We start from the raw sequence: 20,404 nt of genomic DNA on the forward strand, positions 1-20,404 counted from the left end.
AGATTCTGCATGCATCCCTGCCTAATTCACATCCACTAGTTCATGAAATGTCGCGAGAGATGCCTGATGATCAAGGCGCACATATGAAGGGGGTGGAGATTATGCATGCGTGCCTGCCTAATTCACATCCACCAGTTCATGACATGTCGCGAGAGATGCCTGATGATCAAGGTGCACATATGAAGGGGGTGGATATTCTGCATGCGTGCCTGCCTAATTCACATCCACCAGTTCATGACATGTCGTGACAGATACCTGATGATCAAGGCGCACATATGAAGGGGGTGGAGATTCTGCTTGCATCCCTGCCTAATTCACATCCACCAGTTCATGGCATGACGTGACAGATACCTGATGATCAAGGCGCACATATGAAGGGGGTGGAGATTATGCATGCATCCCTGCCTAATTCCCCATCCACCAGTTCATGACATGTCGCGAGAGATACCTGATGATCAAGGCGCACATATGAAGGGGGTGGAGATTCTGCTTGCATCCCTGCCTAATTCACATCCACCAGTTCATGACATGTCGCGAGAGATACCTGATGATCAAGGCGCACATATGAAGGAGGTGGAGATTCTGCATGCATCCCTGCCTGATCCACATCCACCAGTTCATGGCATGTCGCGAGAGACACCTGATGATCAAGGTGCACATATTTGTGTGACATGGGCGTTGGATCTGTTCTCGCATTTTATTGGATAATAAGTAGTGAATAGTGCACTGCCGAACATAAAACACCAGTGAGAATTTCGTCTTAGAGAGGTAGAAAAAGCAGCACGGTATAACACTCATGTGGGCTCTGACTCATGAACGCACTTCCGGACTATAGTATGCCATTTGCAGGTGGAAGCAAGGAGTCAAAACCCAATTCTATGCTTGACATATTTCACAAAAGCAAATCTGCCCGAGCAAATTGGTTTGAGCTGCTACATTTGTTTTATGCGCAGAATGTGCACGCGGCGGGGTCGCCAGGAAGTGTCTGTCTATCACATCTCTGATTTATGAAGGGATTAAAGTTAATGGGCCTTATTACAAGTTTGGCAGAGCAGGAAAAAAGTGGCATCAATTCTATTGACGCCTTTTTTCTGTGGTAACGGAATTACTGCCAGTTTTCACGCACCGCCAAATTATAATATTTGGCGCATTTAACAATGGTGTAGTTACCATGCTGTATAGACACTCGAATTTTGGAGAAAACGTGGAGGATTCACCTCCAGCTTGTCGCTGGAGGTAAATCCTTCCGTTACCTCCACGCGGTAATTCCATCAGTGGTAAATCCACCAAAAATCCCCAGGGAGCCCTATGGACTCCAAAGATGGGGTGATACCACCACTTGTAATCCTGTAGTAACCCCACGCCACCGAGTGGCAGTAACGGTAATCGAATTTGCCAGTTATTTGGCAGAATTACTGCTGAATTACCACCAAACTCGCAGTAAGGGCTGATGTGTGGGGTTCCTTGCAGCTCTTTCTCCTATACCTGATTTCCCCACTTGGAAACCAAGGGTGCGGTAACATACAGTGCTGAGAGGCCCTCGCCAGCATTACTAAGCCCTAAATAGAAACCCCTATTAAACAAGTACAAATGCGAAAATAGCATTTGCAGAGACAGGCTCTTAAAACCGCCTCACTCAATGGCGCTCTGTGAACCCACTCGTGTAGGGTACTGATCGCAGCCTCCCACCAACCTGGGTTCATTTACTCAATGCATATCTAGGTGTTGGGGACACACTATACACTTAGATAATGCATGGCACGGCTGGCTGTAAGGCACGGACATCCGCGTAAGGAGATGGGGGGCAGGATGAGAAGGGAGCTTTGATTTCAAGTCAATCTGTTATTCTCCTTTCGGGAGGCCATAGGACTCCATTGGAGGCATGCAGTATTTATGCATGTGGTAATACTGCACGCGTTAACTAACGCCTTTGGCTAGAGGAAATGGCCTCCACACAAAAGAAGGCGGAAAAAAAGAGATTGATTACTGAAACCTGTGATTTGGAGGAGTGGTAAAACATCTGACTATCTTAAATTTTGAATATTTAACCACTGCCACCAACTTTGTAATCAGTCCCTAAGACTAAAATCCCCATTAAGTAATCAGCTATGCGTGCACAGAAATGCACATGTGTAACTAACTGGAGTATTTTATTCCAACAGGTGAAAATGAAAACGTGCAAGTGATCAACCTGCCCTCACAGATTTACCAGGTAAATATTGCTGAATGTTTAATATGCTTCTTTTCTCTCTTCTTTCAATTTCTCTTTTCATTTGAATCCTCACCCATGTGCATTGGCGGGCTTCTTTTGAATATCATCTTTTTCATCATGCGTACAATGGCCAATCAGCGCTTGCTGAGCAGCAAGCCCAGCTGTATGTACCTTTCACTCCACAATATGTTTAGTGAATGAGAAATAAGAGGCGCGAGGCTATCTTCTCTGATCTTCTGAAATATGTACAACCTCCACCCAGGCGTTAATCGTGATAGTCTTTGCCTAGTACTTGAAGCAGGTTTTGGGCATGAAGTGTTTGGCCAACTCAAAAAATATACATCAACTTAAAGTGAGTATTTGTGAGAGGTTCATCCCGCCTCGATGTTGAATGTTATGTGTGTTTCCAGTTTCTTTGCATAAAGGAGGCAATAACCTGGGCAACGACCAGGCGGCACATTCCATACAATATTGCCCGGGGCAAACAATGAAGCAATCTACAGTTAACATCAATTTTACGGATTGCACATTGACAAGTAGTAGAAACACATTCTGGTCAAACTTAGCTACATCTTCGAAATGGAAATGGTGTGGTAAAAGGCCCTACTCCATTTTCTTCCATTTATTGATTTTTTTTTTATACAAAATTCTGGTAAGCAATATTATCTGCTGTCAAAGACCCCACAGCCTTTGTAACCCCACTAGGATCTTATTGCTACATGTGGATGCTGTTTGGCTTCATCTCATCCTCTGCCGTATTTCAAAGATTGATGAAAAATGTATTTGGCAAATGTGTGCTTCCAAGACGATATCCTTACACATGCTGAATCTGAAAGAGAACATGACCGACTGTACATTGACATCTGGGCATTATCCTTTATAAGGTTATTCATCCTTTCAACCAACATCTGGGATTAAACATTATATTATATTATATTATATTATATTATATTATATTATATTATATTATATTATTGCCCTCAAACAACAATCCATCAGAAACTATTTCATCGCCCTAGATCGGAGCTGAAGATCTCCATTACGATTGACAATTTCATACGGCAATCCCTACCGATAGAACACTGACTGAAGAAACTGAGTTTACAGAGGAGCACAATTTTGGAGAGCAGATATGAAGGCACAAATGAGGGAGCCAACTGTGGATCATCTGTGTTCTTGCATTAGGAGTACTTAGTTGACCAAGGCTAATGAGACCTAGAATATGCGACGGTGAAGGTTTTATCATCGCTGACTTCACCGAGATAAAGAAAGTGAGCGTTGGTCCTGGTTTCACTCTTGGCATGTGCAAGCCTTCTACCCAAGGCAACAGACAGAGTTCAACATTAGGAGGTCTAATAAGACTTCTGGAATCCATAGCAACGTTTCTAACTCTGTTTCATGCCAGGCTTATTCCTCCATACCGTTTTTGATGTAATGGAAGTCTGCCCTCCATATTCATGGAATTGGGGGTCATAGAGTGAAGATACAAATTCTGTAGTGTTGATGTTTGCAGGCCGGAAGTAGAGGAGTCCTGAGTGTTGGTGTGTTTCTAGATGGGTAGTGGCAGAGAAATGTAAGTGTGTGTTTCATCCAGAGTGGTGGACCCAGTAGTAGTTGAAGCCAATGCTGCGAGTATCTAAGTAGTCATGATATGGGAGGGCGTGATAAGGCTGAAGAGGTGAAAAGTGGGATTACTGCATTAATACAGTATTTTTGTAGGCAACTTGCTGCAGTGTGCGATGGTTGATTGTGTGAGTGGTATAACATGTAGAGGGATGATGATGTGACTTGGTTACTGGAGAAAGGAGAGGTAATATTTTGGTCCAAGATAGTTGGCGTAGTGTTGTTAGAATATTTATTTGTCTCTGTTGATGACTGGCTGTTGCCATTCCAGTTTAATTTAAAGGGCACAATGGGATGGACCAAAATGACTCTGATCTCCCATGTTCCGTTGCTATTGCATTGTGTGCAGGCCTATAGCATCTTTCAAGAGTATTGTTCTGATGTTATCTAATGATTGCAGGGTATAGCACAAGAAGTGAGTCTGTCCTTACATAATCCTTGTCAAAAACACTGGCCGCACCAGAGAAAGCAGAGCAGTGCCCGTGGAACTTGAACGACAGTCAGTGGGAAGCACGGCAAGAAGGCAGTAGCCTGGCTTATCCATAACCACGCACACGGGCGGGGAGATGAAAAGAACTGGAGAGTAGGAAATTACAGACCCTGGAAGATACAGATACCTGAATTACACGTTTTGGGAAAAGCACACATAAGATCATCTGTACAAAAGAGAAGACAAGAAAGAAGCACATTATGGAAGACAACAACTGAAAAACGAATGCCCTTTGCATCCAACACAGAGGCTGCTCAGAACGCTGCTGGACTCAACTGAAAGGAATGCTGCTGAACACGAGTCGGCAAGGTGAAGGAAAGGATTTTCTTATGAGCACATGCGGCAAAATTTTGCGAGCCGCTTGGATTCAATGCATCAATTCAATTAGGCTCAAGAAGAAGAGGAAATGACCTCGAAACGTGTCAGCCAAGAACATTGAACTGACGGATGTTTTTCTTTTCTTTGCATTGAATGCCGAAATACTTACAATCTACTGTAATAAGGAAAACATTTTTGTTTTGTTCTTCCTTTATTAAATGCTTCTACTTTTTTTCTAAATTGAGACTGTCATTAGTTATAATTGAATGTGCTTTAATGAGTAATTCTATTTTGAACATTTGAATGTCTTTTTGACAACATTACATGGTGTGCAGGGGACGGGGGGGCTCCCAATCTGGATTCTCTTACTCTTCCAAAAACAGTGGTGAACCACTTAGTGAAATCCCCCCAAAAATGCAAGCATAGCTCTGCCGAACTGCAGTTTAGGAGTATCAGTGTCACCATCCCTCCTCAATGCAGATCTGTGATCTCCATTCACCTACCATCTGGCCTGCAATATGTTGCATTATAGATGGGCAGCTATAAAATACAGGCATATATTACATCTAGGCATTGTGAGTTTCATTTCATAGATGAGAGACAAGCTGGAGTTATCTATGATGTCACTCAGAGCCCTGTGATGGAATATACCCTGTAGTTGCAAGCTACCCAGCCATACATGTATGTTGTGTATGGGCATTGGGGAACCTTTTTCCACCACCTGTATTATCCCTTGTGGAAGAGTGTTGTCGGGGTTTTAAAGTGGAGGCATGTGGGAACTGTAAACAACATAAAGAAGTACCAAGGCCTCATTATGAGTTTGGTGTACTAAGTGTGGAAATACTGCCTTACTTGTCTACAATTCCCGCCACTTGCAACTGCAGTAAATCTGCCTGAGTATAAGTGGCAGAATGGCAATGTTAGGCCCTTTTATGGAGCCCATGAGGCAGGCAGTAATTCCATTTGGGATATATTCTCAACTTATGGGTGATTTTATGGGGGGGGGACTACCTGGAAAGTGTTGGAGGTCTACCCCCATACTACCATCAAAATCAGTATTTGGCAGTACATCAAAAGTAGTTGTAATTGTGTTACCGCCACTCTTTTACAGCACAACAAAACTCACAAGGAGGCCTCTAATTCCACCACTCCCCCAGACATAGGAGCATAAAAAAAAGAGCACCTGCCAGTGAAAATGCTATATCCTCGTGACCCTACGTGAGCGCCATCTCAGGAAGTGCCTCAAGGGCATCCTTAGCCCTGGGCGTCCCATTCAAAGGGCGACCTTTTAAAGGCTTTCACTATTTCTGCTTACCCCTGCTTGTGTTGGATCATGTACCCAATAGTCACCTAGTCACCTACTCATCTATTTATTATATTCCTCTGTGTCTTCATGTCATGTCCTATTCCATCGCGGATAACCCATCACATGTTCCCCCTGCTGACCTCTGCTCGCAACGCAATATTTCTATTTTCTCCGCTCCCTCCATTACTTCTCACGCTCTCCCCCAATTTCTTTTTGGTCTTCTGAATGCTTGTTCAGTTTGCAATAAATCTGTTTCTATTCTTGATCTATTTATTTGCTCCCATTTTCATTTTCTCTGTTGAACACAAATCTGGATCACCCCTGACAACTCTTTTACTCCATAATAAACTACAGAGATGGTGCCTCGCGGAATTAACACAAATATTCCATATGGGGCTCAAGGAGCGACAGGGGGTTGCGGCAGGCAAAAGCACAATTACAAGTCATGTATTCATATATTTTATTTAAAATGTGTTTTATAAACTACAATTAAACAATTCATATAAAATCATCAACAATGTTTGCAAAACCAATGGATTAGCATAATGTGCAAAGAAGCAACCTACATTGTGCAAATCCGCAATAAGAATTTTGCAAATCCGCAAGTCATATATGCCACTAGTCTTTAAATTATAACAAGTAAAGGCATCATATGCATTCAACTAATATACAAACATCGTTGCAAACATCACTGTTAAGTGAACTATTCATCTAAAGTGCAAACAGAACCCATTCTAATCATGCGGTTTTGCACACATTGTTGAGGATTTTATATGATTTGTGGATTAATAAAATATATTAATACATTAATTTTAATTGTGCTCTTGCTTGCCACAACCCCCTGTCATTCCTTGAGCCCCAATTGGAATAATTTGTGTTCATTCTGCGAGGCACCATCTCTGTAGTTTATTAGTATTGCTCCCCAGATGCCTGTGAGGAAGGGGATACCCATCAATTGGTTCTAACTCTTTCCCTTCATACTGCTTCCAGTTCGTTCTCTCATACTCCTCGCCCACATAGGTGTGGTGGGTGCACAGGTATTCTGTATAATTCCTCCTGGACTCTTCTAACTCCTCCATCTAGTCTCCCAAGCTTTCCCTCCTTTGAATATATTTGTTCATCCTTTCCTAAACCTTTCCCTTTCTCTCTTCTTGTTTTCTAGTATCCTCCTGGTCCACTTTTGGATTATCTTGAACATCTTGATCTTGTTTTATCTCACCTTCTCCCATCTTCTTTGCCTCTTTTTCTTCTTGGGGATTTCAACCTCACCTCTTCTAATTCATCGTTCTCTTTGCTGCTTTTACTCTATGACTCATCATTTGCACCCTCTTGTCATCAGTCTGGTTCCTTTCTTGATTTATTTTTCCCCTCACTTCCTTCTCCCTCTCCTGTATCATCTTCTTGCCCCTTTTATGCTTCTGATCACCTTCTACTTTCTTTCTCTGTTTCCCCTCCTGATCTACCTACTTCTTCCTCGTCGACAATCTTTACTCGCCGTAATCTTTCCTCATTTAACTCTATCTTTTCTTTCTTCTTTGCACTCTTCTCCTCCAACAATCCTGCTTTTCTCTTCCCTCTCCCCCAATACAGCTGCTCGTACTTTACATTCTTCTGTGCTATCTTTGCTTGATTCTACTTTTCCTGTGCGCTCTTTTTCTCCTACTTGTAAAACTTTACAGCCCGGCTCTCTTCCTGCAGCTTGCGCAAAGCCGAATAGCAATCGAAACATTCTAGAGTCCCCTTTGACCTTGTCATGCTCTCAACATTGCACTCCTTCTTCGATTCTGCTTTACTTACTGCAAAAAAGCTTATTTTTCGGAGCTCACACTTTCTCTATCTCAGCACCCTTGCCGTCCCTATCAGCTTCTTCACAGCATTCTATCTCCTAAACCACTTGATCCATCTGCTTTTTGTCTCTCTCTTCCTCTGACTTTGCAAACTACTCCACATCTAAAGTAGCATATCTCCACTCAGCTTTCACTTCTTCTGTTACTCCTTCCTCGTCTGCCTGTCCCGTCCTACCTGTACATTCTTTCTCTTCATGTTCTCCTCTTGCTGACTTTGACACCTCTGCTCTTTTAGCTTGTGCACACTCTACTGCCTATCCTTCTGATCCTCTTTCTTCTTCTCTTATCCCTCAAGTATATCCTAATTTCTCCCCTATGATACCTCTCTAATTTACCCCTCCTTTGCAAATTCATGCTTTCCAACCATGTTTAAGCATGCACTCATTCTTCCCATTCAAAACACTCTTGACTCATCTTTTTCTGCCAATTTCGGTCCTATCTCTCTTCTCCATTTTCTTTCTAAAATTCTTGAGCAGGCTGCCTATACTCTGGTAACCCACTATTGGAATCTTCATTCCCTCCTCCCGCCTCTTTAGTCTGGCTTTCGTCCTTTTCACTCTACAGAGACTGCTCGTCTACATGTCTCAAATTCTCGCCTCTCTGCTCTTCACTCCAAGCTCTCTTCTTTTCTTATCTTCTTGTCTTGTCCACAGCGCTTGTACTGTTGATCACTCTCTTCTTATTTCCTCTCTTTCTACCTTGGATATTTCAAGGTCTGTTCTTGAATGGTTCTGTTCCTATATTTCCCGATGGTTGTACTCTGTAGCTTGGGATGGGGTACTCTTCTCCTTTACTCCCTCTTTTATATGGTGTCTCTGAAGGTTCAGTACTTTGTTCTCTTCTCGCTTTATACTGCTCCTTTATCTACCCTTATCTCCTCTTTCCATCTTTCTTTAAATCTATACGCCAATTGCACTCAGATTTTTTTCTCTTTTTCATCCTTTGATTCTGGTCTCCACTATATTGTTTCAAACTGTCTTTCTGCGATTCAAAACTGGATGTCCTCTCATTTTTTACATCTCAACCCTTCTAAAACTGAGGTTTTGTTGTTTCCTGCTTCTACTATTCCTCCTAGTCTTCCCCCTCCATCTCTCTCTCTTTTCCTCCATCTTCTCTTTTATTTTCCTTTTCACATTTCTTCCATTGCTCGCTCTTGTCATTATGCACTTTTCAACATCGGTCGTTCTCACTCTATCTCTCTTTTCATGCCACGAAACATCTTTTTTGTTCTATTGTCTTTTCCCATATTGATTACTGCTCCTCTCTAATGCTCGGTCCTCCTGCCTTACATCTTCTCCCTCTTCACTCAGTTTATAGTTCCTCGACTCGCCTCCTTTACTCTTTACCCATTTGGTTTTCTATTACACCTTCCTTACTTTCTATTTCATTGCTTCCTTTTGAATACCATCTTCTCTATCATTTTCTCTCATTTGTTTTAAAATGTACCTGTGGTCTCCTCCCCCACCCCAGTTATCTCTCTACTTTGCTTTCGATGTATATGCCATCTGGCCCTCTAAGATCACAGAATGTATTCCATTTAACTGTTCCCAAACCTCCCTGTGCTTCCAGCGGCACAGCACGAAATTAGGGGCCCCCTCTGTGAGCGATTCTGAGGGCTCCCCTCCACCCCCCAGTTTGGAAACAAATCACAGGTTGCGCCACACTCTGGGCCGGTCTAGATTACCACACTTGCGCAATACACACAACTATGCTGTGGGACTAGGAGTAATGAACATTGCAGGTAACTAAGCCAGACATTGCCTCCATGTCCCTCATACACAAGTACTGGGGTGAGGAAGAATAGGAGTAGGAGTAATGAAGATTACCAATAATTAATCAGGGCATTGAACACAAGCAGTGGTGCAACCCCATTGAGCTGACTGGGCTGCAGACCTCCCCCCTGAAATGTTGGGCTATGTTGACCCGACCTGGCTGACCTACAGAGCTGTTGCTGGACAGAACAGGACACAGATGTTAAACGACACCTGGGTTTCACTGCTAACAAAGGCCCAGCAATTACTAACCTAAAGCATTACACTGTTAGTACCTGCATTCAAATAATACATTTTTTAGGCAATTGAAATCGTGATGTGGGTTTAGTACTTGCACACCACAGGAGTGATTTGACGGGAAGGGAGGGACAGGAGACCACACATTCGAACAGGAAGTTCACTAGTGGGTGCTTTTAGACTTAAAGGAGAGAGTTAACTGCTTGTAACATTGAAGCTGCACGAGAATGCTTTTAGAAAATGGGTTTTCCGGGGAGCGTTGGTGGGGAAAAAACTGATTTTGAGAAACTGGAAAACGTCTGCTCCTGTTACAATTGAGATGTGGGCGGCCAAAATGCATGATCTGGCGGAAATAGAGAGAGTGTTGTATCATAGGGAGAAGAAAAGTGCTTTATTCAACAAGATTTGGAGTAAATTTCGTTTATTGTACTGAACTTGATCTTTTGGATATGTTGTGACTCTGGGGGGATTAAGAGGGGGTATCTTTCACTGTACATAGTTTGTTGTTCCTTACTGTGTTTGATGGATATTGTTTTGCCATTGTCTATGTATCTTGTTATTGTTGAAATTTTTGAAAATAACAATGTAAAAAAAAAAAAAAGAAGCTGCACGAGAATAGTCTCATTAGAATGCGTAAAGAAGTTAGATGCCCCCACACAAATAAAGGTGCCCCTCCCCCACCGCCCGTGAAGTTAGCGCCTCTCCCAACATTTGAAGGGTTAGCCCAGGAATCCACCCATGCATTTAAGTGTCCACACTTTCACCATACAGGCACACCCAGGCAGCCACACATACATGTAAGTGCGCACCCTTTCGCCATACAGGCATACCCAGGCAGTCACCCATACATTTAAGTGTGCACCCTTTCACCATACAGGAACAAATGCACACCCAGCCAGCCATACATTTAAGTGTGCACCCTTTCACCATACAGGAACAAATCCACACCCAGCCAGCCATACATTTAAGTGTGCACCCTTTCACCATACACTCACGCATGCACACCCAGCCGCCCATACATTTAAGTGTGCACCCTTTCACCATACACTCACACAGGCACACCCTGGCAGCCACCCATACATCATGCACTCCATCATTCATGCACTCCCTCATTCATTCACATTACATTATATACCTATATATATATATATATATATACACACACACACTTACATGCACGCACACACATTTAAAGAAAATACATTTTCTTACCTTTAACTTGTTGGTCCAGGGAACAAGACCTTCAGCTCCCTGCAGCAGCAAGGAATGCTTGTTCCCGTCATCTACAGAGGATCTTGAGGCCTCCATGTCATGGGGTATTGGGGAGCCCTATTACTTCAAAACGAAATTATTTATTTTTTTACAACACTCTGACTTCATAAAGAAATGATTTCCGTTAAAGGACTGAACCGTAACAGAAATAATGTCTTTATAAAGGCAGAGTGACTTCAAAAAGAGACTATTTCTTTTTTAAGTCATATGGCTCCCCCCACCCTGAGACACGGAGGCCTCCAGCCTGGAGGCTTCCATGTCATGGGGTGGGTGCAGCCTCGGACTTCAAAAAGAAATTGTTTCTTTTTGAAGTCGCTCTGCCTTCATAAAGAAATTAGAAAATGTATTTTTGAAGGTAGAGTGACATTCTTTTTTTTCTCGAGGGGGGCGCCCTCCCAGGACATGTACTGGAGGGGAACCCCGCACCACGGGGGCTGCGAGGGCCACCACTAAGCCAGTGTGTGCTTCTTCTCGTTTCCGTTCTTTTGCTCTCCTAGCCCTCAAACATTGGAACTCCCTTCTACTCTCACTTCGTTCTGCCTCATCTCTCCTTACCTTCCATTCAAACCTCAAAATTCATCTTTTAACTTCTCTTGTCTCCTAATCCTCTGGCTTTTCCCTCGTCTCTTTTTAGCCATGTTTACATTTGATCATGATTGTACCGTTTTTTTAAATATATTTTGTTCAGTGCCTTTGGAGATGGGCACTCTATAAATTCAATAACATGAAATGAAATCCTACTGCTATGATGTCATAGCAATTGATTATGAATTCCGCAATCCTCTGCTATGATGTCATAGCAGTTGATTATGAATTCCACAATCCTCTGCTATGATGTCATAGCAGTTGGTTATGAAGTCTGCAATCCTCCTGCTATGATGTCATAGCAGTTGATTATGAATTCCGCAATCCTCTGCTATGATGTCATTGTAGAAGAATACAACATTCAGAAAGGGAAATATAATTTGCTAGTGACTGCCTATGAAAGCCATACACAAGTTCTGGTTTTTCTACCTTATTTGAACAAATAAGCTCCTATAAATTGATATTATGACTTTTCGATCTTCTTAATTCCTTTTTTCTATTTCATTTCTCTTTAACTCTTGCTGAAACCCATTGCCATGTAAAATTAGAGGTGCTGCTATCTGAGCCCTACTGCATAAGTGAAAGTTTGTACCATTTTTATAACAATTTCCAAAATTATGGCAGTCTAACAAAATATGATCTTAAGTGCATGAAAGCTGTCCAAGGTAGAACAGTGCCAGAAGACTTACTAGTATACAGGATGTGTTGTAGCACAACCAATGTTTTGAAAAATGATCAAAAATTTCCAAGTGCTGTATACACTTTAACCATCTCCATTGTATGCTGCAATCAGCTGCTATTCAATTTCTTAATTTGGAGCTAATGTTTCTACAATTTCCGTGTATGCACACGTTTACCACAAGAACGGTACGACCACATATTGTACTCTATTAAAGGGATGGTCTAGTAAAAAATTTTATTTAAAAAATAGATAGGCCACATAAAAAAAATACTAGCATCCTCCGTTTTAAAACTTCCTATGTAAAATTTTGAGCTATTCAAGCTCAAAATTTGAAAAAGCAAGCACAGGGGCGCAGCCATTTTGTGAAATGGAGGCCCTCCTGTGCTGGCTTTTGCTTTTGCGGCACTAATGAAGGAAAAGCCAGCCAGCTGTAGTAAACAAAGTCTACCGCTGGGTGGCTTTCCCTTCATTAGTGCCGGGACTCGGAGGACGCGGACCGGAGACCAGAGCAGGAAAGCTGCAGCTGAATCTCGGTAAGTGCTATTTATTTTTTTTACAAAAAATAAGCACTAGCTGCGTTTTTTTTTCTAAGTTTTCCGGGCTGGAGGAGCCCGGAAAACTTAGAAATAAAACCGCAGCTTTAAAAACGTTGTATTTATGTTTGCGGTCGCTTTTGAAGCGACCGCAAACATAAATACAACGTTATTGTGTTGGAAAACTCTGCGGTTTTAAAACCGCAGCGTTTTCCAACACAACCGCGTTGTGTCTGCCTGAATCTGCTTTACCATTTGGGGCTCTCGGGCTCCCCAGCCCGAGAGCCCCAAATGGAAAAGCAGATTCAGGCAGACACAACGCGGCATTGCGGAAAACAATAGATATGTGGCCTATCTATTTTTTAAATAAACATTTTTACTAGACCATCCCTTTAAGTTGAGGCTTGCTCCCTAACCTAAGTGCAGATATAATGAATTTAAGCCACTACACTTGTACATGTACACCCCTTACTAGGGAGCCAATTAACATACATTGAGCCTCATTACAACCTTGCCGGTATCCTGGCGGTATACCGGCGAAGGCTGTTACCGTTTATGGCACTCGGTGTGATGGCTTGCCGGTGTCGGTAATGAGGGCTTTGTTTGCCAGTAGGGCGCCTGCCTTACCTCCAGCCCTTAGCTGGTGGTAAGCCAAGGTACAACACCGGCAAACCCGTAGTCGTGCATTCCGGTAAAGTGCTGGTTCTGCTAATGCCGGTACTTTTTGACCAGACCGCCTGACTTGAAATGAGGCCCATTGTGTTTTGGGAAAATACTCAAAGAAATCAGCTGATTCACAAAAATGCCACACTTATGCCCAACATGTTTTCGCTTGACGTAACCTAACTCTGGAGTAAGCTTACGTCGTGTCAGGAAGAATAAAAAATAGAGTATAAAAAAAAAAGTTGACTTCTCAATCCAAGATAGGTTTACACAACGTGTCCTTTCTTGCTCCGCATAACCCCCACATATGCATCCATTTTCATTCACTTTCTTCTAGTGCAACTACATGTATAGTGTGTTCACGAAAGACAACTTTCAACATAGCAAATAGAGGTTAAACCTGTCTTGTGTGGGCATGTACCTATTTCCCATTCACACGCCCCCTTGAAACACCAACAATACTCAGACAAGCCCCTGCGAGCCCCCACCTGCCCAATTCTGTCTTTAAACAGTGCAGTGTTACGTACCTGAGCAGAACCTTACGCCAAACATATGTTATGTTATCTTATTTTATGTTGATTTATAACGCACAATACCACCCGAGGCCAGTCTCCAGGCGCTCATGTCAATGGTTGAAACGAGTACCCTTCTGTGTGATTCTGTAATAAGTACTTTCATGAATAGATTTAAACCCTGCTGTCATAAGAAACCACTTTTCCAAGACGTATGTGTCACGTAAGCATGCAAAACACTTCCGTGAGAAAGTCCCCAGATGTTGGATTGTTTCTCTTGTGCTTATTCCGCCATGGCATGCACTTTGATTAGTGCGTAGGCTTGTGTGTTGACCTTTTCAATAGTCCATGGATATCATTCCCATCCTAATTGCTAAATATACAGCCTCTTGTCTACAAAGTTACTGTATGGATTGACTTCCCTCCCCCCCTAGTCCATCTTCCTTGCTCACGTCATCACTATGTGAAGGCTGTCTACATCCTTAGGAGACTACCCAAGTATTTCATGGATAAAATCTTTCTGGCAGTGTGTCTAGTAGACTCCTCCTCCTCCCTTACCTCCTGGGCCACATGACAAGAGACCTATTGTACAGGCAGGGTCTGCATAGAATTCCAAATGAGAGGTGGCCCAGCAGGGTTGGCAGGCATGACGTGGCAGGGCTATGCTTCCCAGGCTTACATTGGCAATGCCGTAAGGAAGAAAGGACACTCACCGGTATAACTGTGTGTTATGCAAGGCTGCTGCAACCACTTCTTCCCAAGAACATGGCAGAGGAGGAACGGACGGTCGCCGGTGCCCGGCCTTGCTGCGGAAAGGCTGCAACAGCGTGAGAGCTCTTCCACCCTGGAATCTGCGTCACTGTGGACGAAAGCAGAAAATGGGAGCACTCCATGTTACAGCATTTTCTGAAGGTAGCAAAAGCGATCTACTGAGAGATTAACGTGGAGGGGAGAGGGTTAAGAATTGTGTGGCTAAAAGGCACTGAGAAGGATGGCAAGAGAGACCGCAATCACCGGTTTGTGGACAAGTCTCACGGGTCCAGAGAGCATGAGGCGCAGGTTTCCCAGAGACAGTGTGATCACATTTTGCAAACATTGGGCAGACGCACCAAAATGAAGAGGAAATCCAGCAGGAAAGATGCCTCTGCTCCACCATCCATATCTTCTTCCTCCTTATATTCATCCACCACCTCTGCAGAAGATATGAAGGGGAATGAAGTTAGGGGAAAATGTGTTCCCAAAGATTTGGTGCCGATATCTTTACTAACATTCCTCCAGCAGCCTTGTTACCCTCCAGCTTCTGCAACAACCATCACAGAAGCATACCCACATCGCTCTCCATAGACGATCAAATCCAGGAGCATTTGAGGAAAATGTGTGGCTAGGTGTTAAATGACCCCATTATGATAGCCTCAGTCCATGTGGGCCCAACGTGCTAGGTCTGATTGGGTGCCGCATGGCATGGTCTGATGATGTCAATCTGCTGTACAGTGTGGACCCTAAAATAGAGGCTGTACTGAAAAAAACATTCGTAGGGTCAAGCCTGGTGATTCCCTCAGCATCATACATAGCATGCACAGTGAAGTCAGTACTAAAGGAATCCGACTCCCTCCTTAAAGCATCAGAGGAAGGAAACAGCTGATGCCAGATGATTGAATGAATGCAGAAGCAGGTCAAATGGATATCTTACCTTGACCTCAACAATACTGCGATTACAACAGTTGCCGCTGGAGCCGTAGTCGTTGGCACACACAATTAATAGAGAAGAAAGTGGAAGGCAAAGCCATCACTAAGAACCCGTCCCATCGAACATCCTTCCTTCAGGAAAGACATGTTCGACCAACACTTCAAAGATATTCTAACATGGGCATATGTGGAATGTCAGAGGGCTACCACATTTCAGGCTAAGCCAAAACCTTCCTCATCACGCATGCAGCCATTGGGCTCAGTGTTAGAAGTCACTTTCATCAAACCAGCAAGCCGCAAATATCAGCTACAGGCCAACCAGGTTGGTTCTAACAGGCCACCTGCAACAGCTATTCATCACATCTGGTTCATGCAGTTGTGGGACACCGGCCTCATTTCCGTGGTGTTTGGGAGTCCGAAGTCAATAAATAATTCATGGGCTATCTGGAGGCCTGAGGAGGATAGTGGATAGACTTTGTGACTGTTGGAGCATCCTCAAAATGTCAAGAGATACGTCAACCCAGAAACCCAGAAAAACAAAAGGCAATGCTAATTAAGACTTAATCTCGTCTGAGAAAGAACGCAATAGAAGAGAGTCCAACCTCAAATGGAATGGAAGGCTTCTTTTCAATCCTAGTTCTGGGAGAAAAACAAGCAAACAGATACGTCTCCCAGTGTGGTTTCGGCACATGCTTACTAGTTGCATTCATCAAAATGGCAACTCCACTCATTTTGTGTCAAAATTTAATTTAAACTAGTCCTGAAGCCCATCAGTTAGGATGTAGATACCCATTCCTTGTCCATTTTGTTCCACACAGAGATTCCTCAATATTGATTAGTTAAAGGCATGAAAAGTTCTTCTCAATTCTGAAAAAGGTTTAAAAAGTAAAACAGCAGTTCATGTATATTATGGTCATGTTGGCTGTATCATTGTGTGGCCTCCTCTGGTTCCACTACATGACAGATAACGTCTCCACATGTGGTCAGAGCTGTAGACGTGCAAGAAGATGAGGCTAGCCCAGTATCTCAGTTGACTTCTCTCACCAATAATGATTTTTAAATGCATGATTTTTAATGTTTATTCAACAATTGTCTATAAGCCCCATTATAGGATATACTGTCTTGTTGTACCTTGATCTACTTTCATGTGGTGGAAGTGGCATGGGATGGCCATGTAGCACTAAAGTGTAAGAAAGCGAGGGTCTTTGATTCTTTCCCTTTTACAATAAGTGCTGCATATCATCGCATCTAGAGATAGACTCCATAAATAAGGAAAGAACAGTTATTTTTTTATAAACAGAACTAGAGTTTTTATACTTTAAACATGCCTCTTATCTTATTGTGGTATTGATACAAGGCCAGGATAAGTAGGTACCATTGTAAGGCCCCTTCTTGGGGCAGTAGCCTTCAGAAAATTACAGATCCTTCAATTAGAAGGATCAGTTTGGATAAATTTGGCTCAGATTAGCAGCTGTTCTCGCAAAACCTTCCAGTACACCCCAAAGGGGGAGGCAGTGAAAGTACGGCCAGCAGAATGCACCAGTGACAGACTTGGGCCAGTGGGCATGATCTGCTCTCCACATTCGAGAGGTCACGAATCAAACATAAGACTCCCTAAGCAGAATCATCTCATCCTCACAAATGCTGTCCAAGTCTCGCTTGATATGCCACAATCTATGCCAGGAAGTCGGCACCCCTAGCATGGACCTCTTTGAATCAGGCAGCAATGCAAAGGTCTCATTGATTGTAATGCTGGAAGTCCCTGGAACCAAAGGCCAGCGCAGTGGGTGTTATGGTAATTCTATGGCTGCTGTTCCTTCTGTATGCCCCCCGCCCCCTTAAGTATCCAGTGATTCACTCAGATATTGTGAAAATCATGAGGGAGGAGAGACGGATGAGCATGTGGGACCATTTTGAGTACAGATGACATGGGGGGTCATTACGAGGTAGGTGGTAAGGGGTTAACGGCGCCGGTAAAGTTGCCGGAGCCGTCAACCCCTTACCGCCCCATTACGAGTCTTCTCGTGGGACCCGCTAGCAGACGCGGATGCTAACAACGGGCCCGTTATTAACAGGCCCGTTGTTAGCATCATCCCCATTGAGCCCTATGGGGGCACGAATGGGAATGGGGATGTACCGGGTCCGGGTTCCTTGAATGAGGAATTACTGGGCCCTCCAAGGTCTGAATGGCCCGGTAATTCCTCATTCAAGGAACCCGGACCCGGTACCCGGTAAGGGGGTAGGCATGCCGCTAATAGCGGCATGGTAACCTCCTACCTCGTAATGACCTCCAAGGTTTATATTATTCCAGAACATGATGCAGTCCCTCAAATGGTTTCTCCACTTGGATACCTGTCGCTTGTGCTCTCAACTACAATGGGAAGCACTAGTTTGAATAGGCATTTTTGCCTGGAGGTTGAAATGAAGGGGTAACAGAAAAGGGATATTTCCAGGGACTTAGCTACCGTAGTATATAATTCAAATCCCCCATCCACACTTCATTCTTATTTGCAACATTGGATGACCTTTCACCCCACGTTCAAAAACATCTCCCTGTGTACTCTACAAGGTAACCCTACCGTAGTCTGGCCTTTATTTGCAAGCTGTCCTTGCTGGGAATAGCATTTTCATCCTTACAAGTGCAACAGGCTGCCATCAATGTCTTTCGGGTGAACTCTCTCATATCTTCTCTCATGCCTCATGTCTTATTCACAACGTCGAGCTGATTAGGCCACAAGTCATGGTAATACTCCTCACCCCACTACCCCGGGCTCCTTCCTTTTGTCCTCAAATCCATAGAGAGAAAGCCATTTGAGCCACTAGAAGTTCCTCTTTTTTTCCCCTCATGGAAGGGTAGGTTCCGGATATAGGTTACCTCTGCCCAATGTCTAGATCACACTTTGATCTTTGGTGGCTTCCCAACTTTGTCTACAAAGTCTTAAAACATGTTGATCCTGAGAACAGGTCTTTCCTTTTACCCTTTTTTGGTCCCTTTTTCATATTATTCTGGAAAGCTGCCTCCAAACATTTATCCCTTCTCAGTCCTCTAAGGGTGATGTCCGGGTGTATCTTGTGATGTACACAGGGAGGTTTTGATTCATTGCTAGTAACTTTCAGTGGAGCCAGCTAGCGAGCTCTGCCATCAGCAGCCACTCTGAGCAGGTGAGTGAAGGCTACGGTTGTTGAAGCTTTCGCTAAAAATGACATTTCATACGTTAATCACACAGCACAGATCAAGAGTGGACAGGGGTGAATGTGACCCATCTTGTGGTGAAGGAGAGTTATTAGCAGCTATAGTTTGATCAAGTTTACGGGAATATCACTGGGTTTACGCAATATAAATGTGTCTATTTTTGCAGCAACTGAGTTTAATTGCTGTTCTATTGCATTGCAATTTGTCGTCTTTGCTTTGGTGTTCCTTCACATAGTTATGAAGGGGACGAGAAAGAGGGCCAAGGGAATAATGCCACAATTATGTAGGGTTCACCCATATATTCTAGACCTACACTTCCTTGTAACATTCATAATGCCCTCTCCCACCCAGCACTGAATAAAAATGAACTGCTTTTGTCAAATGCTTTGCTATCCATCGGTAGACCAAGAGGTTGAGTTGCTTACTATGTCCCAGGAGGCGGAGTGGAGTCTACTACAGACTACACCAAAACGTTTAAAGGAGACGTAAACAAGGGATACCGGAATATATCAGTCGAACATACAGACATCCTTCACAAAGTTATGAATGTGATTAAGACGAGTAGGCTTCAAAGTGGTAGGGATTGCTATACACAATAAGGGCATTGCAGTCCTCCCACAAATGCATGCTGATTCCTAAAATATATTAGCACATGGAAATCGTTATTGACCTCCTCTCAGCAAATCAGAATGTTTAGAGTGCAGTCAATAACTACAGTTATTGAATGGATTCTGAGCATTCTGTTTTCAGAAGCACACAGTAAAGCAACAATGCAATTTCCAGGCAAGAATTTGTTTCAACAAGAAACGTCCTCTCTGAGAGGACCTTTTTTTGCTGCAATGTGCTCATTAACAAACGAAAGTAAAAGATAAAAACATTGGAAAATGCTGTCACTTTCGTATAGAGAAACCATTTACTTTTGAATGAGACCTCATGCAAGGTCATTCTAAACCTGTTTCAGTTCACTGAAGTTGCAATTAAAATGCTTAAATAGAAGATTACTGTGTTATTTAAATACTACAAAATAAAACCACATTTAACTTACTAACACAGTTTGTCTGTTTACACGCTCTTAAAGCACCACTTTTTACTTTGCATGAAAACTCCAAAACATGGAGGCTCCCGCAACTCCCCCACACTCTACAACATCTTCACTAGACCCCTTTTCAACATTCTTGACTACCTCGGCATAGCCTACACCAACTATGCCGATGACACACAAATACTCCTCCCCCTCTCTGGCAACTATGAAGAAGACTCTAACACCGTCAACCTGCCTACTCTACCATCCAGAACTGGATGACAACTAACCACCTCTGCCTTAACGGGGAAAAAACAGAGATCCTTCTGATAGGTCAGCCCTCGGAGCTTAATAAGCTCAACCCCCAATACACTGCATTCAAAATTGAGGACATCAGGATCCTCATTTCCAAGTCAGTGAAGACATTAGGCACCCATCTCGACGCTGCACTC

General features: G+C 43.3%; 1 protein-coding gene across 1 annotated transcript in view; it reads left to right on the forward strand.

The window, feature by feature from the left end:
- The window catches only part of ARHGEF33 (Rho guanine nucleotide exchange factor 33), a 554,915-nt gene that overhangs the window by 167,127 nt on the left and 367,384 nt on the right, over nucleotides 1-20,404 (forward strand). The window contains exon 3 of the mRNA XM_069606701.1: nucleotides 2,163-2,212. Within this exon, the coding sequence (XP_069462802.1) occupies nucleotides 2,163-2,212 (50 nt within the window). The remainder of the gene's footprint in view (nucleotides 1-2,162; nucleotides 2,213-20,404) is intronic.

Source organism: Ambystoma mexicanum, chromosome 4p, assembly GCF_040938575.1.
Source record: "Ambystoma mexicanum isolate Mex_15411 chromosome 4p, UKY_AmexF1_1, whole genome shotgun sequence".
Classification (NCBI taxonomy): domain Eukaryota; kingdom Metazoa; phylum Chordata; class Amphibia; order Caudata; family Ambystomatidae; genus Ambystoma; species Ambystoma mexicanum.